At 45.7% G+C, this 19,430-nt stretch overlaps 1 protein-coding gene across 5 annotated transcripts in view; it reads right to left on the bottom strand.

Annotated features, from left to right (window-relative positions):
* masp1 (MBL associated serine protease 1) overlaps nt 1–19,430 on the bottom strand; it is a 354,556-nt gene that overhangs the window by 54,059 nt on the left and 281,067 nt on the right. For 3 of the 5 annotated variants that reach the window (XM_068042858.1, XM_068042861.1, XM_068042862.1), the window contains one exon: nt 2,550–2,663. The exons of the other annotated variants lie outside the window; for them this stretch is intronic. In XM_068042858.1, the coding sequence (XP_067898959.1) occupies nt 2,550–2,663 (114 nt within the window). The remainder of the gene's footprint in view (nt 1–2,549; nt 2,664–19,430) is intronic. 5 annotated transcript variants of the gene reach the window in all.

Raw genomic sequence — 19,430 nt, 5'->3', positions numbered from 1 at the left:
GGGGAGAGTGGGATTAGACTGGGTGGGATATTAAAGGGTGAGGGGAGAGTGGGATTAGACTGGGTGGGATATTAAAAGGTGTGGTGAGTGAGGGGGAGAGCAGGATTAGACTGGGTGGGATATTAAAGGGTGAGGGGAGAGTGGGATTAGACTGGGTGGGATATTAAAGGGTGAGGGGAGAGTGGGATTAGACTGGGTGGGATATTAAAGGGTGTTGGGAGTGAGGGGGAGAGTGGAATTAGACTGGGTGGGATATGAAAGGGTGTGGGGAGTGAGGGGGAGAGTGGGATTAGACTGGGTGGGATATTAAAGGGTGCAGGGAGTGAGGGGGAGAGTGGGATTAGACGGTGTGATATTAAAGGATGTGGGGAGTGAGGGGGAGAGTGGGATTAGACTGGGTGGGATATTAAAAGGTGTGGTAAGTGAGGGGGGGGGAGTGGGATTAGACTGGGTGGGATATTAAAGGGTGTGGGCAGTGAGGGGGAGAGTGGGATTAGACTGGGTGCTATATTAAAGGGTGAGGGGAGAGTGGGATGAGACTGGGTGGGATATTAAAGGGTGACGGGGAGAGTGGGATTAGACTGGGTGGGATATTAAAGGGTGTAGGGAGTGAGGGGAGAGTGGGATTAGACTGGGTGGGATATTAAAGGGTGTGATGAGTGAGGGGGAGAGTGGGATTAGACTGGGTGGGATATTGAAGGGTGTGGGGAGTGAGGGGGAGAGTGGGGTTAGACTGGGTGGGATACTAAAGGGTGTGGGGAGTGAAGGGGAGAGTGGGATTAGACTGGGTGGGATATTAAAGGGTGTGGGGAGTGAGGGGGAGAGTGGGATTAGACTGGGTGGGATATTAAAGGGTGTAGGGAGTGAGGGGGAGAGTGGGATTAGACTGGGTGTGATATTAAAGGATGTGGGGAGTGAGGGGGAGAGTGGGATTAGACTGGGTGGGATATTAAAGGGTGTGGGGAGTGAGGGGGAGACTGGGATTAGACTGGGTGGGATATTAAAGGGTGAGGGGAGAGTGGGATTAGACTGGGTGGGATATTAAAAGGTGTGGTAAGTGAGGGGGGGGGAGTGGGATTAGACTGGGTGGGATATTAAAGGGTGAGGGGAGAGTGGGATTAGACTGGGTGGGATATTAAAGGGTGACGGGGAGAGTGGGATTAGACTGGGTGGGATATTAAAGGGTGTAGGGAGTGAGGGGGAGAGTGGGATTAGACTGGGTGAGATATTAAAGGGTGTAGGGAGTGAGGGGGATAGTGGGATTAGACTGGGTGCTATATTAAAGGGTGAGGGGAGAGTGGGATTAGACTGGGTGGGATATTAAAGGGTGACGGGGAGAGTGGGATTAGACTGGGTGGGATATTAAAGGGTGTAGGGAGTGAGGGGGAGAGTGGGATTAGACTGGGTGGGATATTAAAGGGTGTCGGGAGTGAGGGGGATAGTGGGATTAGACTGGGTGGGATATTAAAGGGTGAGGGGGAGAGTGGGATTAGACTGGGTGGGATATTAAAGGGTGTAGGGAGTGAGGGGGAGAGTGGGATTAGACTGGGTGGGATATTAAAGGGTGTAGGGAGTGAGGGGGATAGTGGGATTAGACTGGGTGGGATATTAAAGGGTGAGGGGGAGAGAGGGATTAGACTGGGTGGGATATTAAAGGGTGTGGGGAGTGAGGGGGAGAGTGGGATTAGACTGGGTGGGATATTAAAGGGTGTAGGGAGTGAGGGGGAGAGTGGGATTAGACTGGGTGGGATATTAAAGGGTGTAGGGAGTGAGGGGGATAGTGGGATTAGACTGGGTGGGATATTAAAGGGTGTGGGGAGTGAGGGGGAGAGTGGGGTTAGACTGGGTGGGATACTAAAGGGTGTGGGGAGTGAAGGGGAGAGTGGGATTAGACTGGGTGGGATATTAAAGGGTGTGGGGAGTGAGGGGAGAGTGGGATTAGACTGGGTGGGATATTAAAGGGTGAGGGGAGAGTGGGATTAGACTGGGTGGGATATTAAAGGGTGTGGGGAGTGAGGGGGAGATGGGCCATGTTGAGAAAAGCACTGATCTTGACCTCAGTGGGCGGAATGGCTGTTTCTGTGGTGGAACATTTTCTCGTTCTGTAAATGTTCTGTAATGGAGTGCAGCATCTCTGAAAGAAAGCACGTCCTAAACGGATCGTTCAAACCAATAGTTTCTTTAAAAAGCAATTGATTGATTCTCAGGATGCAGGTGTTACTGGCAAGGCCAGAGGATTGGGGGAAGGAGGAGGGGCAGGCGGTCTTTGGGGATTGGGATGCAGCAGTGGGTGGAGGGTGGTGTGGAAGGCGCAGGGTGTGGGGGAGGGCGGTGTGGGAGCAGGAGGACATGGGGGTTCTGGGGTACAGCGGATGGCGGAGGGTGCGGGACTTGTGCTCGGTTTACCGACTGGTTTCTCCCTCTAAACTCGATCAATCACTGAGATATTCACACTAACCTTACTGTCTCTGGGTCCAGACTGGGTCTAGAGTGGATTAGCAGAATTCCACAGTACAGCGCAGTGTGGCTCACAGTGTTCAGATACTAACCTAAAATAACTTTAAATGACGTGATGTTAATGAGATCAGAGTTGCTGAGATTTGGGATGTCTGGGTCGTATGGAGGATGAAGGCAGTGGGCAGCAGTTATGATCCATTTGTCTCCTGCAGCACAAGCAAAAGCCGGTGGTTTAGTTGTAATAATTACAGTGAATTGCTTGGATTTCTGTTATAGTAAAAAATGACAAACTCTTTCTCCTGGCTCACTGCAGCAGTGAGTGAGAAGTGCTCAGCAAAATTGTTCCTTCACTCAGACGCTATCAGGATGAGCAACATCTGACTCTGGTACCCCACTGAGACTGTGACTCACAGAATAGGGGCTGGCTAAATCAGACAGGATAAATCAAGCTGGGAATAAATCCAGCTAAGGAGTAAATCAGGTAGATGGTAAATCAGGAATAAATTGAGGGAGTGTAATTAGTGGGATAAATCAGGCAGGGTTATATGGGGGGTAAATCAGGCAGGGGTAAATTAAGGGTAAATCGGGTAAATTACACAGGGATAAATCGGACTGTTGTAAATTAGGATAAATCAGGTAGGGGGGTTAAATTGGACAGCTGACCGACTGCTCTCCATTTGCTGCCTGGTGGGAACAGTTCACTCGGCCCCGTTTCGTCCCAGGAGACGAGGAACATGGGGCAGGGGGGAATTAGTTGAATCTGGCTGAGCCTCACCCTTCATCCACGGCTAGAGCTCCCAACCATGAGGATTGGAAATCTTGGCTGATTCACTTTACCAAATCCAAGTTGGAAGTGGTTTTGATCTGAGTGCCAGACTGAGCTTTTGAGAGTTTGTTCAGCAAAGTTGGGGGAGGAGAAAGTGCTAAAGAGAGGGGGCGAGGGGGAACAGGGTTGGGGAGGGGGAGGGTGAGGGAAAGGGGAGTGTGATCTAATCAAGGTTCTACACAAGTTTAACATAACTTCTCTATTTTTCATTCCTACCTCTCTAGAAATGAACCCCAATGCTTTGTTTACTCTTTTACATCCTTAATAACCTGTGTCATTACTTTCAGTGTATCTATATCCCATATCCCTCTGTTCTTCTACCCCATTTAGACTCTTACTTTCCAGGAACTAGTGACCTTTTTTTTCCTACTTGAATATAGCACTTATTGATATAGTTCATTGATGAATTACACACCCATCCTGCAAGTGTGTTAATGTCTTCCTGTATTTTGGCAGTCCTCCTTTATATTAATTGTTTGGTGTCAGACAAAAATTTTGTAATTGTGCTTCTAATTCCCAAGCCTAAATCATTTATGTAAATGGTGAATAACAGTGGTCCATCTCCCATCATTTGCCAATTTGAATAACTATCCTTCACCAGTATTCTGTTTTCTGTTTTCACATTGGGCTGGGCCACATAAAGCACTATTGGGTCCTGGCTTGTCTGACAAAACTGCTCACTATTCCAGGATTATCTTACCAGTAAGTAACATTAGAAAGGAAAAACAAGGTGCACAATAAAGGCCAGCTACCGACCTGAACCTGATGGGACCCGACGACGTGTTGGGTTCGGGGCGGGTCGGGTCGCACTTCCGGGTCTGGCATTTGGGTTCGGATCGGGTCGGACATGCTCTATCACCACCTCCAGTAAGTGGCTCCAATGTTAATGTAAATTTTGGAATTGAAAGGTGGTTTTGTTACAGTCATTTTAAGCTTGTGCAAATAAGCAACAAAGTGAAAAACGGAAGGTAGGTTAATTGATGGTCGGGTCGGGTTGAGTCAGGCACGGGAAAAAATGAAAGGGCTCAGGCCGGACTGGGCTTGCGATCGGATGTGGTTCTGTCGGGCTTGGGTCGGGTTTCATTTGCAGACCCGAGCTGAGCTTTAGTGCACAAAGGACTTAGGAGAGATAGATAGCACAAGAGTAAGAAATAGTAAGATTTTAGGTGGGGTCAGACTAAAAGGGAATACAATGAGGTCTAAATTAGATTTGCGGTGCATGTATGTGAATGTATGGAGTGTGGTAAATAAGATTAGAGAACCGCAGGCACAGACAGGCATGGGGGAATATGATGTTGCGGAGATAACCTGGCTCAAAAAACAATGGCAGGACTGGGTACTAAATAAGCCTGGATTCCAGGTGTTCAGGAAAGATAGGGAAGGAAAGAAAGGAGGAGGGGTGGCAGTATTGATTAAGGAGAATATTGCATTGCTGGAGATAGAGGATGTTCCTGGAGCTGTCAAGGACAGAATCTATTTGGCTTGAGCTGAGAAACAATTGTGGTACCATTACACAACTGGGTATATTCTAGAGGCCACCAACTAGTGGGAAAGATAGAGGGCTGAATTTTCGGGGCCCCTCAAAGGTGGGAATGGAGTCGGGGGGCCCTGTAAATACCAGCACCGGCTGGCGTGTCAGTAACAGGATGCCATTTCTGGCACCAGACATTTTGGAGGAGGCGGGTTCAAAGCCCTGGAAAGCCTCCTGGCCCCACAAAGCAGGCAGGCAGACAATTAGGCACATTAACAGCCTCGCTGAAGGTGAGTTTAGGAGGATCTTCCAATCAGTCTCCAGTCTTCCCTCATGACGGGGGGGCAGATCAACTGCCTGGAGATGGGCACCAGCGGCAGGCTGGGGTGCCAGTGCTTCTGGCAGGCCTACAGGCCCTCCCTGCCTGCCTGGCTGGGGTGTGGGTACAGACAAAGACCACCCTGTAGAGGGCTCCCCTCACCCCTAACAGTGGTGGCCTGGCTGCTTTTACTGTTTTTCCATTTTTAAAAAGTGGCTGAAAGGGCATCTTCATGTTGAAGCACCCGCCCTGTTACTTACCTTGCACTGCAGCCAGGTGCTCCTCCAAAGCTGGAAGGCTTCTGATTGGCTTTCTAGCTTTAAGGGCCTGCCCGCTGCCCTTAATTGAACAGGAAACCTGTCTCCATGCCACTTCAGGGCTTACCCACTTGAAAATCTTAACTTTAATCAGTTTCCCCACAGAGGCAGGTTTCTGACCCGAAAACAAACCCGGTTCCTGATTCACGCATCTGTAATGAAAATTCAGCCCATAGAGGAGCAAATATGCAGGAAAATTACAGCAAAAAAGATAGAATAGTGATAATAGGAGACTTTAATTATCCAAATATAGACTGTGGTAGTGTAGTGTAAAAGGCAGAGAGGGGAAAGAGTTTCTGAAGTGTGTTCAGCAGAATTTTCTTGATCAGTATATTTCTGGTCCAACAAGGCAGGAGGCTTTTCTGGAGCTGATCAAGTGTCAGTAGAGGAACAATTATGGGACACAGGTCATAGTATCAAAAGGTTTAGGTTAGCGACAAAAAAGTACAAGGAGAAATCCAGAGTGAGAATATTTAATTGGAGCAAGGCCAATTTCACTGGGGCCAGAAAGGATCTGTCCCAGTTAAATTTGAATTGTAGATTGGCTGGCAAAACTGTAACGGAACTATGGGCTCTCCTTTTATAGGAGATGGTTTGGGTACAGTTGAGAAACATTACCACAAGGCGGAAAGGTAAGACAAACAAATCCAGAGCTCCCTGGATGGTGAAAGAGATAGAGAGTAAGATGAAAGATGTCAGGTTGATATAACAAATGAGAACCAGGCTCAATGTAGAAATTTTACAGGGGAAGTGAAAAATGAAGTAACAGAGTGAGAAGAAACTGACAGCTAATGTAAAAGGGAGTCCAAAAGTCTTCTATATGCATATAAATAGCAAAAGGAGGGGTGGGAATGATTAGGGATGAAAATGGGGATTTATGCATGGAGGCAGAGGGCGTGGCTGAGGTACTAGAAAAGTACTTTGCATCTGTCCTTACCGAGGAAAAAGATGCTGCCAAAGTCATTATGAAAGAGGTACTAGAAAGGCTGGCTGTACTTAAAGTTGATAAATCACCAGGAGCAGATGAGATGCATCCGAGGATACTGAGGGAAGGATGGAATTGCAGAGGTCTGGCCATAATCTTCCAATCCTTCTTAGATACAGGGGTGATGCCAGAGGGCTGGAGAATTGCAAATGTTACACCGTTGTTCAAAAAAGGGTGCAAGGATAAACCCCAGAACTACAGTTTAACCTGGGGGTGGGAAGAAACAATAATCCAGAACAAAATTAATATTCTGATGAAAGATCACAAAGCTGAAATTTTAACTCTGTTTCTCTCTCCACAGATGCTGCCAGACCTGCTGAGTATTTCCTGCAATTTCTGTTTTTATTTCAAAATGAATAGTCACTTGGACAAATATGGATTAATTAAGGGAAGCCAGCATGGATTTGTTAAAGGCAAAGCATGTTTAACTAACTTAATTGAGGTTTTTGATGGGGTAACAGAGAGGGTTGATGAGGGGAATGCGATTGATGTGATATATATGGACTTCCAAAAGGTGTTGGATAAAGTGCCACATAACAGGCTTGTCAGTAAAATTAAAGCCCATGGAATAAAAGGGACAGTGGCAGCACGGATACAAAATTGCCTGAGTGACAGGAAAGAGAGAACGGTTGTTTTGTGGACTGGAGGAAGGTATATAGTGGGGTTCCCCAGGGGTTGGTATTTGGACCACTGCTTTTCTTGACCTGTATTAATGGCCTAGACTTGGATGTGAATGGCCCAATTCCAAAGTTTGCAGATGACAACTTGAAAACTTAGAAGTATTGTGAACTGTGAGGATTATAGTGATGGACTTCAAGAGGACATAGACAGTCTGGTGGAATGGGCAGACTTGTGGCAGATTAAATTTAATATAGAGAAGTGTGAAGTGATACATTTTGTCGGAAGAACAAGGAGAGGCAATATAAAGGATACAACTCTAAAGGGGCCTGGAGGTATACGTGCATAAATCGTTGAAGGTGGCAGGGAAGGTTGAGAATGTGGTGAATAAGGCATACGGGATTGTGGGCTTAATAAATAGAAGCATAGAGTACATAAACAAGGAAGTTATGCTGAACCTTTATTAAACACTGGTTCGGCCTCACGTGGAGTATTGTGTCTAAATTCTTGGCACCATACTTTAGGAAGGATGTGAAGCATTAGAGAGGGTGCAGAAAAGACTCTGGTGACTTTAGTTATGTGGATAGATTGGAGAAACTGTGACAGTTCTCCTTAGAGAAGAGGAAGTTGACAAGAGATTTGTTAGAGGTGTTCAAAATCATGAGGGACTGATTATATTGGGAGAACCTGTTCCCAATGGTGCAAGGGTTGAGCACCAGAGGACACCAATTTAGGGCAATTTTGGCAAAAGAACCAACAGCGACATGAGGAAAAATGTTTTGTGCAGCGAATGGTTAGGATTTGGAATGCATTGCTTGGTGAGTGAGGTGGAGGCAAATTCAATCATGGCTTTCAAAAGGAAATTGGATAATTATCTGATGAGAAAAAATTTGCAGGGCTATGCGGAAAGGATAGGGGAGTAGGACGAGCTGTGTTACTGTTCCAGAGCCGGCACGGACACACAGATGAATGGCCTCCTTCTCTGCTGTAACCATTCTATGATTCTACGATCTTGGAATACAAAGATACCACTGGCTGTCTTCTCTGTACTGAAAACTGTCTTAAACGCCTCTCCCTGGAACTTCCAACAATAGGTACAAGGAGCTCATATACCTCTTTGTCACTAAGATTGAGAACATCCAATCAGCCACCTCTGCACTTCCCTCCCTTTCCCTCACCCACTGGGCCACACTTCCTCTAACGCTCTTCTTGTTATAGCCCTGAACTCACATCGTTCTCTACTTTCACTCTGATCTCTCATCATGCCCTCTCCAAGCTCATCTTGTCCATGAGACCCTGCTCCTCGATCCTATTCACACTAAACTGCTGACCACCCAACTGCCCTTCCCATGGTTCATGTTAGCTGATATTGTTAACCGTTCTCTGTCTTCAGGTTTTGTCCCTCTGTCATTTAAACCTACTGTCAGAATAGAATGATACCGCATAGAAGGAGAGCATGCGGGCCATTGTGCCTGTGCCAGCTCTTTGATAACAGCTATCCAATTAGGCCCTGCTCTTTCTCCATAGCCCTATAAATTTTCCCTTCAAGTATTTATCCAATTCCCTTTTAAAAGTTACTATTGAATCTGCTTCCACCACCCTTTTTCAGGCAGCACGTTCCAGATCACAACAACTTGCTGCATGAATGTTTTATCCTTTGCAATCCGCTGCTTTTCTTCATGTTGCCATTGCATCTTTTGCCAATTGCCTTAAATCTGTGTCCTCTGCTTACCCACCTTTATGCCAATGGAAAATTTCTATTTACTCTATCAAAGCCCTTCATGATATTGAACACCACTATTAAAACTCCCCGTAACCTTCTTTGTTCGTTTCTCCAATCTCTCCATGTAACTGAAATCCCTCACCCCTAACCATCACCTCACTCCTCAAAAAAAAACCAACCCTTGACTACTCTGTTCTTGCAAACTGCTTCCCCATCTCCAACCTCCCTTTCCTCCCCAAAGTCCTTGAACATTTTGTCACCTCCCAAATCCATGCTGATCATTCCTGGAAGTCCATGTCTGAATCCCTCCAATCAGGTTTTTTTCCCTGTACCAAAACAGCTCTTATCTAAGTCAGAAATGATATCCTATGTGACTGTGACAAAGATAAACTAACCTTCCTCCTCCTTCTTGACCTTTTTACAAACTTTGACACGGGTGACGACACCACCCTCCTCCAGTGCCTCTCCACTGTCTTCCAGCTGGGTGGGACTGCACTCACCTGGTTCCTCTATCTAATCAGAGCCAGCAAATCACCTGCAATGGCTTCTCTTCCCATTTCAGCACCGTTACCTCTGGTTTCCCCCAAGGATATTTCTCAGCTATATGCTGCCCTTCGGTGACATCATCCAAAAAGATGTCAGTTTCCATATGTACACTGATGACACCCAGCTCTACCTCACCAGCACCTCTCTCGACCTTTGCACTGTCTCTAAATTGTCAGACTGCTTGTCTGACATTCAGTATTGGATGAGGAGAAATTTCCTCCAACTAAATATTGGGAAGACTGAAGCCATTGTTTTTGGTGCCTACTACAAACATGTTCCTTAGTCACTGACTCCATCCCTGGCAACTGTCAGAGGCTGAACCAGACTGCTCGCAACCTTGTTATCATGTTTGACCCCAGAGATGAGCTTCCAACTACATAACTACGCCATCACTAGGACCGCCTATTCCCACCTCCTTGACATTGCCTGACTTCGCCCCTGCCACAGCTCATCTGCTGCTGAAACCTCATCCATGCCTTTGTTACCCCTAGACTTGACTACTCCAACACACTCCTGGCTGGCCTCCCACATTCTACCCTCTGTTACCTTAACATTATCCAAACTCTGTTGCTTATATCCTAAGTCCCATTTACCAATAATCCCTGAGTCATAGAGTCATAATGGCACAGAAGGAGACCATTCGGCCAATCAAGTCCATGCTGGCTCTCTGAAGAGCAATCTAATCAGTCCCATTCCCGGCTCTATCCCCATGGCCCTGTAAGTCTATTTCCCTCACGTGTCCATCCAATTTCCTTTTGAAATCATTCATTGTCTCCAATTCCACCACCCTCATTGGCTGTGAGTTTAAGGTCATTACCACTTCCTGCATTAAAAAAAAGTTCTTCCTCACATTCCAACTGCATCTCTAGCCCAGAACCTTAATTCTGTGTCCCCTAGTCCTTGTACCATCAGCTAATGGGTAATTTTCTTTGTGTACCCTATCCACACCTGTCAGAATCTTGGCACACCTCTATAAAATCTCCCTTCAATCTCCTTTGCTCCAGGGAGAACAACCCCAGAACAACCTAACCTTGTAACTAAAATCCCCCATCCCTGGAACCGTTCTGGTAAATCTCATCTGCAGCCTCACAAGGACCCTCACATCCTTCCTAAAGTGTGGTGACCAGAACTGGATGCAATACTCTAGTTGGGGCCTAACCAGAGCTTTATAAAGGTTCAGCATAACTTCCCTTCTTTTGTACTCAATACCTCTATTTATGAAGCCCAAGATCCCATATGATTTGTTAATTGCTCTCTCAATATGTCCTGCCATCTTTAAAGATGAATCCCCAGGTCACTCTGTCCCTGTACACTGCTCAGAACTGTACCATTTAGTCTATATTGCCTCTCCCTATCCCTTTTGCCAAAATGCATCACCTCACATTTATCTGTATTAAATTTCATCTGCCACTTGTCTGCCCATTCTGCTGGGCTATCTATGTCCTGTTGCAGTTGATTGGTATTATCCTCACTGTCTGCCACACCTCCAAGTTTCATATCCTCGGCAAATTTTGAAATTTTATCCTTTATTCCAAAATACAAGTCATTTATATCGATCAGGCAAGCAGTGGTCCTATCACTGTACTTTGAGGAACAGCACGGTCTACCACACTCCAGTCTGAAAAACAACCATTTATCACGACTCGCTGTTTTCTGTCCTTAAGCCATTTTTTTTATCCAAGCTGACACTGACCCTCCTATTCCATGAGACTTAATTTTGTTAACCAGCCTTTAAGTGGTGCTTTATCAAACGCTTTCTTAAAATCCATATAAACAACATTCACTGCATTCCCTTCATCAACCTTCTCTGTTATTTCATCAAAAAGAAAAATGTGATTAGTCAAGCATCATCTGCCTTTTACAAATAGAACGAACAAAGAACAGTACAGCACAGGAACAGGCCATTCGGCCCTTCAAGCCTGCGCCGATCTTGATGCCTGACTAAACTAAAACCTTCTGCACTTCCGGGGACCGTATCCATCTATTCCCATCCTATTCATGTATTTGTCAAGATGCCTCTTAAACGTCGGTATCGTACCTGCTTCCACCACCTCCCCCGGCAGCAAGTTCCAGGCACTCACCACCCTCTGTGTAAAGAACTTGCCTCGCACATCCCCTCTAAACTTTGCCCCTCTCACCTTAAACCTATGTCCCCTAGTAACTGACTCTTCCACCCTGGGAAAAAGCTTCTGACTATCCACTCTGTCTATGCCGCTCATAACTTTGTAAACCTCTATCATGTCGCCCCTCCACCTTCGTCGTTCCAGTGAAAACAATCTGAGTTTATCCAACCTCTCCTCATAGCTAATGCCCTCCAGACCAGGCAACATCCTGGTAAACCTCTTCTGTACACTCTCCAAAGCCTCCACGTCCTTCTGGTAGTTTGGCGACCAGAATTGCACGCAATATTCTAAGTGTGGTCTAACTAAAGTTCTGTACAGCTGCAGCATGACTTGCCAATTTTTATACTCTATGCCCCGACTGATGAAGGCAAGCATGCCGTATGCCTTCTTGACTACCTTATCCACCTGCGTTGCCACTTTCAGTGACCTGTGGACCTGTACGCCCAGATCTCTCTGCCTATCAATACTCCTAAGGGTTCTGCCATTTACTGTATACTTCCCACCTGCATTAGACCTTCCAAAATGCATTACCTCACTTTTGTCCGGATTAAACTCCATCTGCCATTTCTCCGCCCAAGTCTCCAACCGATCTATATCCTGCTGTATCCTCTGACAATCCACATCACTATCCGCAACTCCACCAACCTTTGTGTCGTCCGCAAACTTACTCATCAGACCAGCTACATTTTCCTCCAAATCATTTATATATACTACAAAGAGCAAAGATCCCAGCAGTGATCCCTGCGGAACACCGCTAGTCACATCCCTCCATTCAGAAAAGCACCCTTCCACTGCTACCCTCTGTCTTCTATGACCGAGCCAGTTCTGTATCCATCTTGCCAGCTCACCTCTGATCCCGTGTGACTTCACCTTTTGTACCAATCAGTGCTGGCTCTCCTTAATTCGCTCAGACCTCTCTGATTGGCTTGTAGTTGCTAGGACTGTCTTTACAATCTTTCTTGACTCAGGATGTCACATTTACCAGTCTCCAATTCTTTGGCACCTCCCCCATATCTAGGGAAGATTGGAAGATTATGGCAAGTTCTTCCACTATCTCCATTCCCACTTCCTTTAGCAACCTGGGATGCAAGTCATCCAGACCAGACGAATTATCGACCCTAAGCATAGTCTTTCCAGTACATCCTGCCTATCAATTTTCACCCCATCCATTACCTCTACCATCTCCACTTCTGCCAATATTTTGTCGGATTTCTCTTCCTCCGTGAACTCTGATACAAAGTAGTCATTAAGCATTCTAACTCAGCCCTGTGCCTCTGAGCATATATCACCCTCTTCGTCCCTAATAGGCCCCTCTCCACTTCTTACTACCAGCTTACTATTTGCATGCTAGTAGAAGATTTTTGGGTTCCTTTTTATTTTAACTGCCATCCTGTTCTCATAGTCTGTCTTTGCCTCTTCACTTCCCCTCTCAATTTATTGTATTTGGCCTGATTCTTGCTTGAAGAATTCACCTGACATGCACCATACACCATCTTTTTTTGTTTTGTCATATTCTCTATCTCCCTCATCATCCTAGGAGCCCTGGCAGTGCTTCCCTTAACTTTCTCCCTTGTTGGAATGTACCTAGCCTTTATCTGAAACATCTCCTCCTTAAAGATCACCCATTGCTTCGTTACCATTTTTCCTGTTAATCTTTGGTTCCATTTTACCCTGGCTAGATCCCCTCTCATATCATTGAAGTTAGCCCTCTTCCAATTTAGAAGTTCTACTTTAGATTGTTCCTTGCTCTTCTCCCTTACTAATCTAAACCTTATGATACAATGATCACCTTTATTCAAATGCTCCCCCACAGACACTTGGTCCACTTGGCCCACCTCATTCCCCAGCACCAGATCCAGCAATACCTCCTTCCTAGTTGGATCAAGAACATATTGGTCAAGGATGTTCTCCTGTACACATTTCATAAATTCTTCCTCCTCCTTTCCCTTTCTCTAACATTATCCCAATTGATATTTGGGTAATTAAAGTTTCCCGCTATCACCATTCTATAGTTCTTGCAGATCTCTGCCATTTCCCTGCAGATTTGCTCCTCTATCTCTCTCTCGCTATTTGAATACCCCCAGTAGCGTGATCATCCCCTTTTTTTTCTTAAGTCTAACCAAATGGGAGTCTATCTTTGCTCAAGGACATTCCCTCTTTTCAATACTCCAATGTCTTCCCTAATTGGTGCTGCCACCCCACCTTCCTTTCTTCCTTCCCCATCTTTTCTGAACACTTTGCATCCATTATTAAGCACCTAGTCCTCACTAGTTTTAAGCCACTTTTCCATTATTGCCAATACATCATCTTGCCATACTGCTGTTTGTACTTGTAGCTCACCAACCTTATTCCCCACACTTTGTGCCTTTATATACATGAATTGCAAACCTGTCTTTGTATTCCTCGTATTCCTTCTTAGTCTGCTCCTATCTAATACGGTACTACTTCCTTCTCTAATACTATCCAACACTCTCACTCCTTTATGCACCTTATTCCTATTTTCTACTTCTGTATGCTGGTGCCCATCCCCCTGTGCTCGCTGGCCCTCCATGTCCTCGCCCTTCCCCATCTCTGTAATCTCCTCCAGCCCCACAACCCTCTTATATAATTGCACTCCTCTAATTCTGGCCTCTTGACCTCCCCAGTTTTAATTGCTTCACCATCGGTGGCCGAGCCTTCAGCTGCCTGGGCTCTAAGCTCTGGAATTCCCTCCATAAACCTCTCCACCTCTCTTTCCTCCTTTAAGACATTCCTGAAAACTTACCTCTTTGATGAAGATTTTGGTCATCTGCCCTAATATTTGGCTCAGAGTCATGTTTTGATTTATAACGCTCTGTGAAGCATCTTGGGATATTTTATTACATGGGATGTATGTCAGTAATTTTTTTTCCAGATATTTCCCTTAGTTCAATTCTCAATCCATTAAAGCCAGCTGGATTCAAATTTATAGTTTTGTTTTTTTGTCTTACTTAGGTCTTTATCAATCTTCATCTTAAACCTCATTTTGATGTGATCACTAGTCCGTAGCTGTTCCCCTACACTTACCAGATCCAGCAGTGCTCCCTCTCTTGTTTGGCTTTTTACATACTGGGTATGAAAGGAGTGCTGCACACATTGTAAAACCTCCATTCTCTTGAGTCCTCTCGCTACCTCGTCCTGCTAGTTTATTTGGGGGTAGTTAAAATGTCCCATGATAATTATTTGATGTCTTTAATTCATTTCATATATTTGTTTTAATATTTCTTTCTTTTCACTATTGGATGATCTGTAGTACTCCCGCTATTAATACGACCAGCCCCTTCCTGTCCTTTATCACAATCCATGTGGATTCTGTTTTTAACCTTGTGTTAGTTATTTCTCTTTTTTCTGCATTATGTTATCTCTAACTAATATACCCACCACACCCCCTTCTTCCTCTCTATCCCTTCTAAGTACATTACATCCTGTAATATTTAATTGCCAATCCTATTCTTTATGTAGGCATGTTTCAGTTATTCTGACTACACCTGTCTATTTGCTGTGAATTATTGCCTCTAGTTTCCCCATTTTGTCTCAGGTATTGTGCACATTGCTGTGCAGGCAATTTAATTCGATTTACATAAGAACAGGAGTAGGCCATTCAGCCCATCGAGTCTTCCCCGCCATTCAGTATGATCATGGCTGATCATCCACCTCAATGCCTTTTTCCCACACTATCTCCATATCCCCTTATATCATTGGTAGTTAGAAATCTGTCTATCTCTGCTTTAAACATACTTAATGACTGAGCTTCCACAGCCCTCTGGGGTAGAGAATTCCAAAGATTCACAACCCTCTGAGTAAAGAAATGTTTCCTCACCTTGGTCCTAAGTGGCTTCCCCCTTATTTTGAAATTGTGATCCCTGGTTCTAGACTCCCCAACCAGGGGAAACATCTGACCTGCATCTACCCTGTCTATCCTTTTAAGTATTGTGTAGGTTTCAATGAGATTACCTCTCATTCTTTGAAACTCTAGAGAATACAGGCTCAGTTTCCCCAATCTCTCTTCATAGGACATTCCTGCCATCCCAGGAACAAGTCTGGTGAACCTTTGTTGCACTCCCTCTATGGCAATAATATCCTTTCTAAGGTAAGGGGACCAAAACTGCACACAGTACTCCAGGTGCGGTCTAACCAAGGTTCTATACAATTGAAGCAAGACTTCACTACTCCTGTACTCAAATCCTCTTGCAATAAAGGCTAACATACCATTAGTCTTCTTAATTGCTTGCTGCACCTGCATGTTAGCTTTCAGTGACTTATTGATGAGGACACCCAGGTCCCTTTGTACATCTACACTTTCTAATCTTTTACCATTTAATAAATACTCTGCACATCTATTCCTCCTACCAAAATGGATAAATTCACATTTTTCCACATTACATTCCATCTGCCACGTTCTTGCCCACTCACTCAGTCTGTCCAAATCCCCTTGAAGCCACTTTGCATCTTCACAACACATTCCCACCTAGTTTTGTGTCATCCACGAACTTGGAAATACTACATTCAGTTACCACATCCAAATCATTGATATATATTGTGAACAGCTGGGGTCCACGTAGTGATCCTTGCGGTACCCCACTAGTCACGGCCTGACAACGCGAGAATGACCCGTTTATTCCTACTCTCTGTTTTCTGCCTGTTAACCAATCCTTAATCCATGCCAATATATTACTTTCTATCCCATGTGCTTTAATTTTGCTAACCAACCTCCTGTGGGGGACTTTATCAAAAACCTTCAGAAAATCCAAGTATACCACATCCACCAACTCCCCTGTATAATTTTGTTAGTAACATCTTCATTCCATTCATAAATCCATGTTGACTATGCCCAATCAGATCATTATTATCCAAGTGTCCATTTATCATATCCTTTAGAATATATCATTCTTATATATAACTTATATATTCGGGCAGTGGCTAAACCCGAAACACTACACGTGTAGTGTCTCCCACCCATCCTCCTCCTCTAACCAAAAAAAAAGGACTCTTGTGTCGAGGGTTTGGTAAGGTAAGGTTTTCCTTTTTTTAAAAATCTCTTTTGTCAATTTAGAGCAGAGGGGATGGAAGCTAGGGCAGTTGCATGCTCCTCTTGCAGGATGTGGGAGGTGAGGGTCACCACTGGTGTCCCTGCTGACTTCACCTGTGAGAAGTGCACCCAACTCCAGCTCCTCGCAGACCACGTTAGGGAGCTGGAGCTGGATGAACTTCGGATCATTCAGGAGGCTGAGGGGGTGATAGAGAGCAGATATAGGGAAGTAGTGACACCGAAGTTACAAGATAAAGGTAGCTGGGTGACCGTCAGGGGAGGGAAAGGGAATAGGCGCACAGTGCAGGGATCCCCTGTGGTCGTCCCCCTCAGTAATAAGTATACCGTTTTGGATACGGTTGAGGGGGACGACCTACCAGGGGAAAGCCACGTTGGCCAGGTCTCTGGCACTGAGCCTGGCCCAGTGGCTCAGAAGGGAAGGGGGGAGAATAGGAGAGCGATAGTGATAGGAGATTCAGTGGTTAGAGGAACAGACAGGAGATTCTGTGGTCGCGACCGAGACTCCCGGATGGTATGTTGCCTCCCGGGTGCCAGGGTCAGGGATGTCTCGGACCGAGTCTACAGGATTCTTAAGGGGGAGAGGGAGCAGCCAGAGGTCGTGGTACATATCGGTACCAATGACATAGCTAGGAAAAGGGATGAGGACCTGAAAAGCCAATATAGGGAGTTAGGTTGGAAGCTGAAAGGCAGGACGAGCAGAGTAGCATTCTCAGGATTGTTACTGGTGCCACGTGCTAGTGAGGCTAGAAACAGAGAGCGAGTGCAGCTGAACACGTGGCTACAGAACTGGTGTCGGAGGGAGGGATTCAGATATGTGGATCATTGGGATACCTTCTGGGGAAGGTGGGACCTGTACAAGAAGGACGGGTTGCATCTGAACTGGAGGGGCACCAATATCCTGGGCGGGAGGTTTGCTAGAGCTCTTCGGGAGGGTTTAAACTAGTTTGGCAGGGGGATGGGAACCGGAGCTATGGATCAGTGGATGGGGTAGCTGTTGAACAGGAAGATACAGAGTGCAGAGAGTCTGTGAGGAAGGTTAGACAGTTGACAGGGCAAAGTTGCAGCCAGTATGATGGGTTGAAGTGTGTCTATTTTAACGCAAGAAGTGTCAGGAATAAGGGTGATGAACTTAGAGCATGGATCAGTACTTGGAGCTACGATGTTGTGGCCATTACGGAGACTTGGATATCACAGGGGCAGGAATGGATGTTGGATGTTCCGGGGTTTAGATGTTTCAAAAGGAATAGATGGACTCAATATGTAGACAGGCCGACTAGAGGGGAGACTATGTTGGACTAGGTGCTTGGCAACGAACCAGGCCAGGTGGCAGATCTATCGGTGGGAGAGCATTTCGGTGATAGTGATCACAACTCCCTGACCTTTACTATAGTCATGGAGAGGGACAGGAGCAGATGGGATGGGAAAATATTTAATTGGGGGAGGGGGAATTACAATGCTATTAGGCAGGAACTGGGGAGCATAAATTGGGAACAGATGTTCTCAGGGAAATGCACGACAGAAATGTGGAGGTTGTTTAGGGAGCACTTGCTGCAACTGCTGGATAGGTTTGTCCCGATGAGGCAGGGAAGGGATGGTAGGCTGAAGCAACCTTGGATGACGAGATGTGGAACAGCTAGTCAAGAGGAAGAAGGAAGCTTACTTAAGGTTGAGGAAGCAAGGATCAGACAGGGCTCTAGAGGGTTACAAGGTAGCCAGGAAGGAACTGAAGAATGGACTTAGAGCTAGAAGGGGACATGAAAAAGTCTTGGCATGTAGGATTAAGGAAAATCCCAAGGCGTTCTACACTTATGTGAGGAACAAGAGGATGGCCAGAGTGAGGGTAGGGCCGATCAGAGATAGTGGAGGGAACTTGTGCCTGGAGTCGGAGGAGGTAGGGGAGGTCCTAAATGAATACTTTGCTTCAGTATTCACTAGTGAGAGGGACCTGGTCGTTTGTGAGGACAGCGTGAAACAGGCTGATATGCTCGAACAGGTTGAGGTTAAGAGGGAGGATGTGCTGGAAATTTTGAATGATATGAGGACAGATAAGTCCCCGGGGTTAGACGGGATATACCCAAGGATATTACGGGAAGCGAGGGAAGAGATTGCTGCGCCTTTGGCGATGATCTTTGCGTCTTCACTGTCCACTGGAGTAGTGCCGGATGATTGGAGGGTGGCAAATGTTGTTCCCTTGTTCAAGAAAGGGAATAGGGATAACCCTGGGAATTATAGACCAGTCAGTCTTACGTCGGTAGTGGGCAAATTATTGGAGAGGATTCTGAGAGACAGGGTTTATGATTATTTGGAAAAGCATAGTTTGATTAGAGACAGTCAGCATGGCTTTGTGAGGGGCAGGTCATGCCTCACAAGCCTTATTGAATTCTTTGAAGATGTGACAAAACACGTTGATGAAGGAAGAGCAGTGGATGTGGTGTATATGGATTTTAGCAAGGCGTTTGATAAGGTTCCCCATGGTAGGCTTATTCAGAAAGTAAGGAGGCATGGGATACAGGGAAAGTTGGCTGTCTGGATACAGAATTGGCTGGCGCATAGAAGACAGAGGGTGGTAGTAGATGGAAAGTATTCAGCCTGGAGCTCGGTGACCAGTGGTGTTCCGCAGGGATCTGTTCTGGGACCTCTACTCTTTGTGATTTTTATAAATGACTTGGATGAGGAAGTGGAAGGCTGGGTTAGCAAGTTTGCCGATGACACGAAGGTTGCTGGAGTTGTGGATAGTGTGGAAGGCTGTTGTAGGTTGCAACGGGACATTGACAGGATGCAGAGCTGGGCTGAGAAGTGGCAGATGGAGTTCAACCTGGAAAAGTGTGAAGTGATTCATTTTGGAAGGTCGAATTTGAATGCGGAATACAGGCTTAAAGACAGGATTCTTGGTAGTGTGGAGGAACAGAGGGATCTTGGGGTCCATGTCTATAGATCGCTCAAAGTTGCCACCCAAGTTGATAGGGTTGTTAAGAAG

This window comes from Heterodontus francisci, chromosome 11 (assembly GCF_036365525.1).
Source record: "Heterodontus francisci isolate sHetFra1 chromosome 11, sHetFra1.hap1, whole genome shotgun sequence".
Classification (NCBI taxonomy): Eukaryota; Metazoa; Chordata; class Chondrichthyes; order Heterodontiformes; family Heterodontidae; genus Heterodontus; species Heterodontus francisci.
The sequence above is the reverse complement of the archived record's forward strand: the minus strand, read 5'-3'. Positions and strand labels throughout refer to the sequence as shown.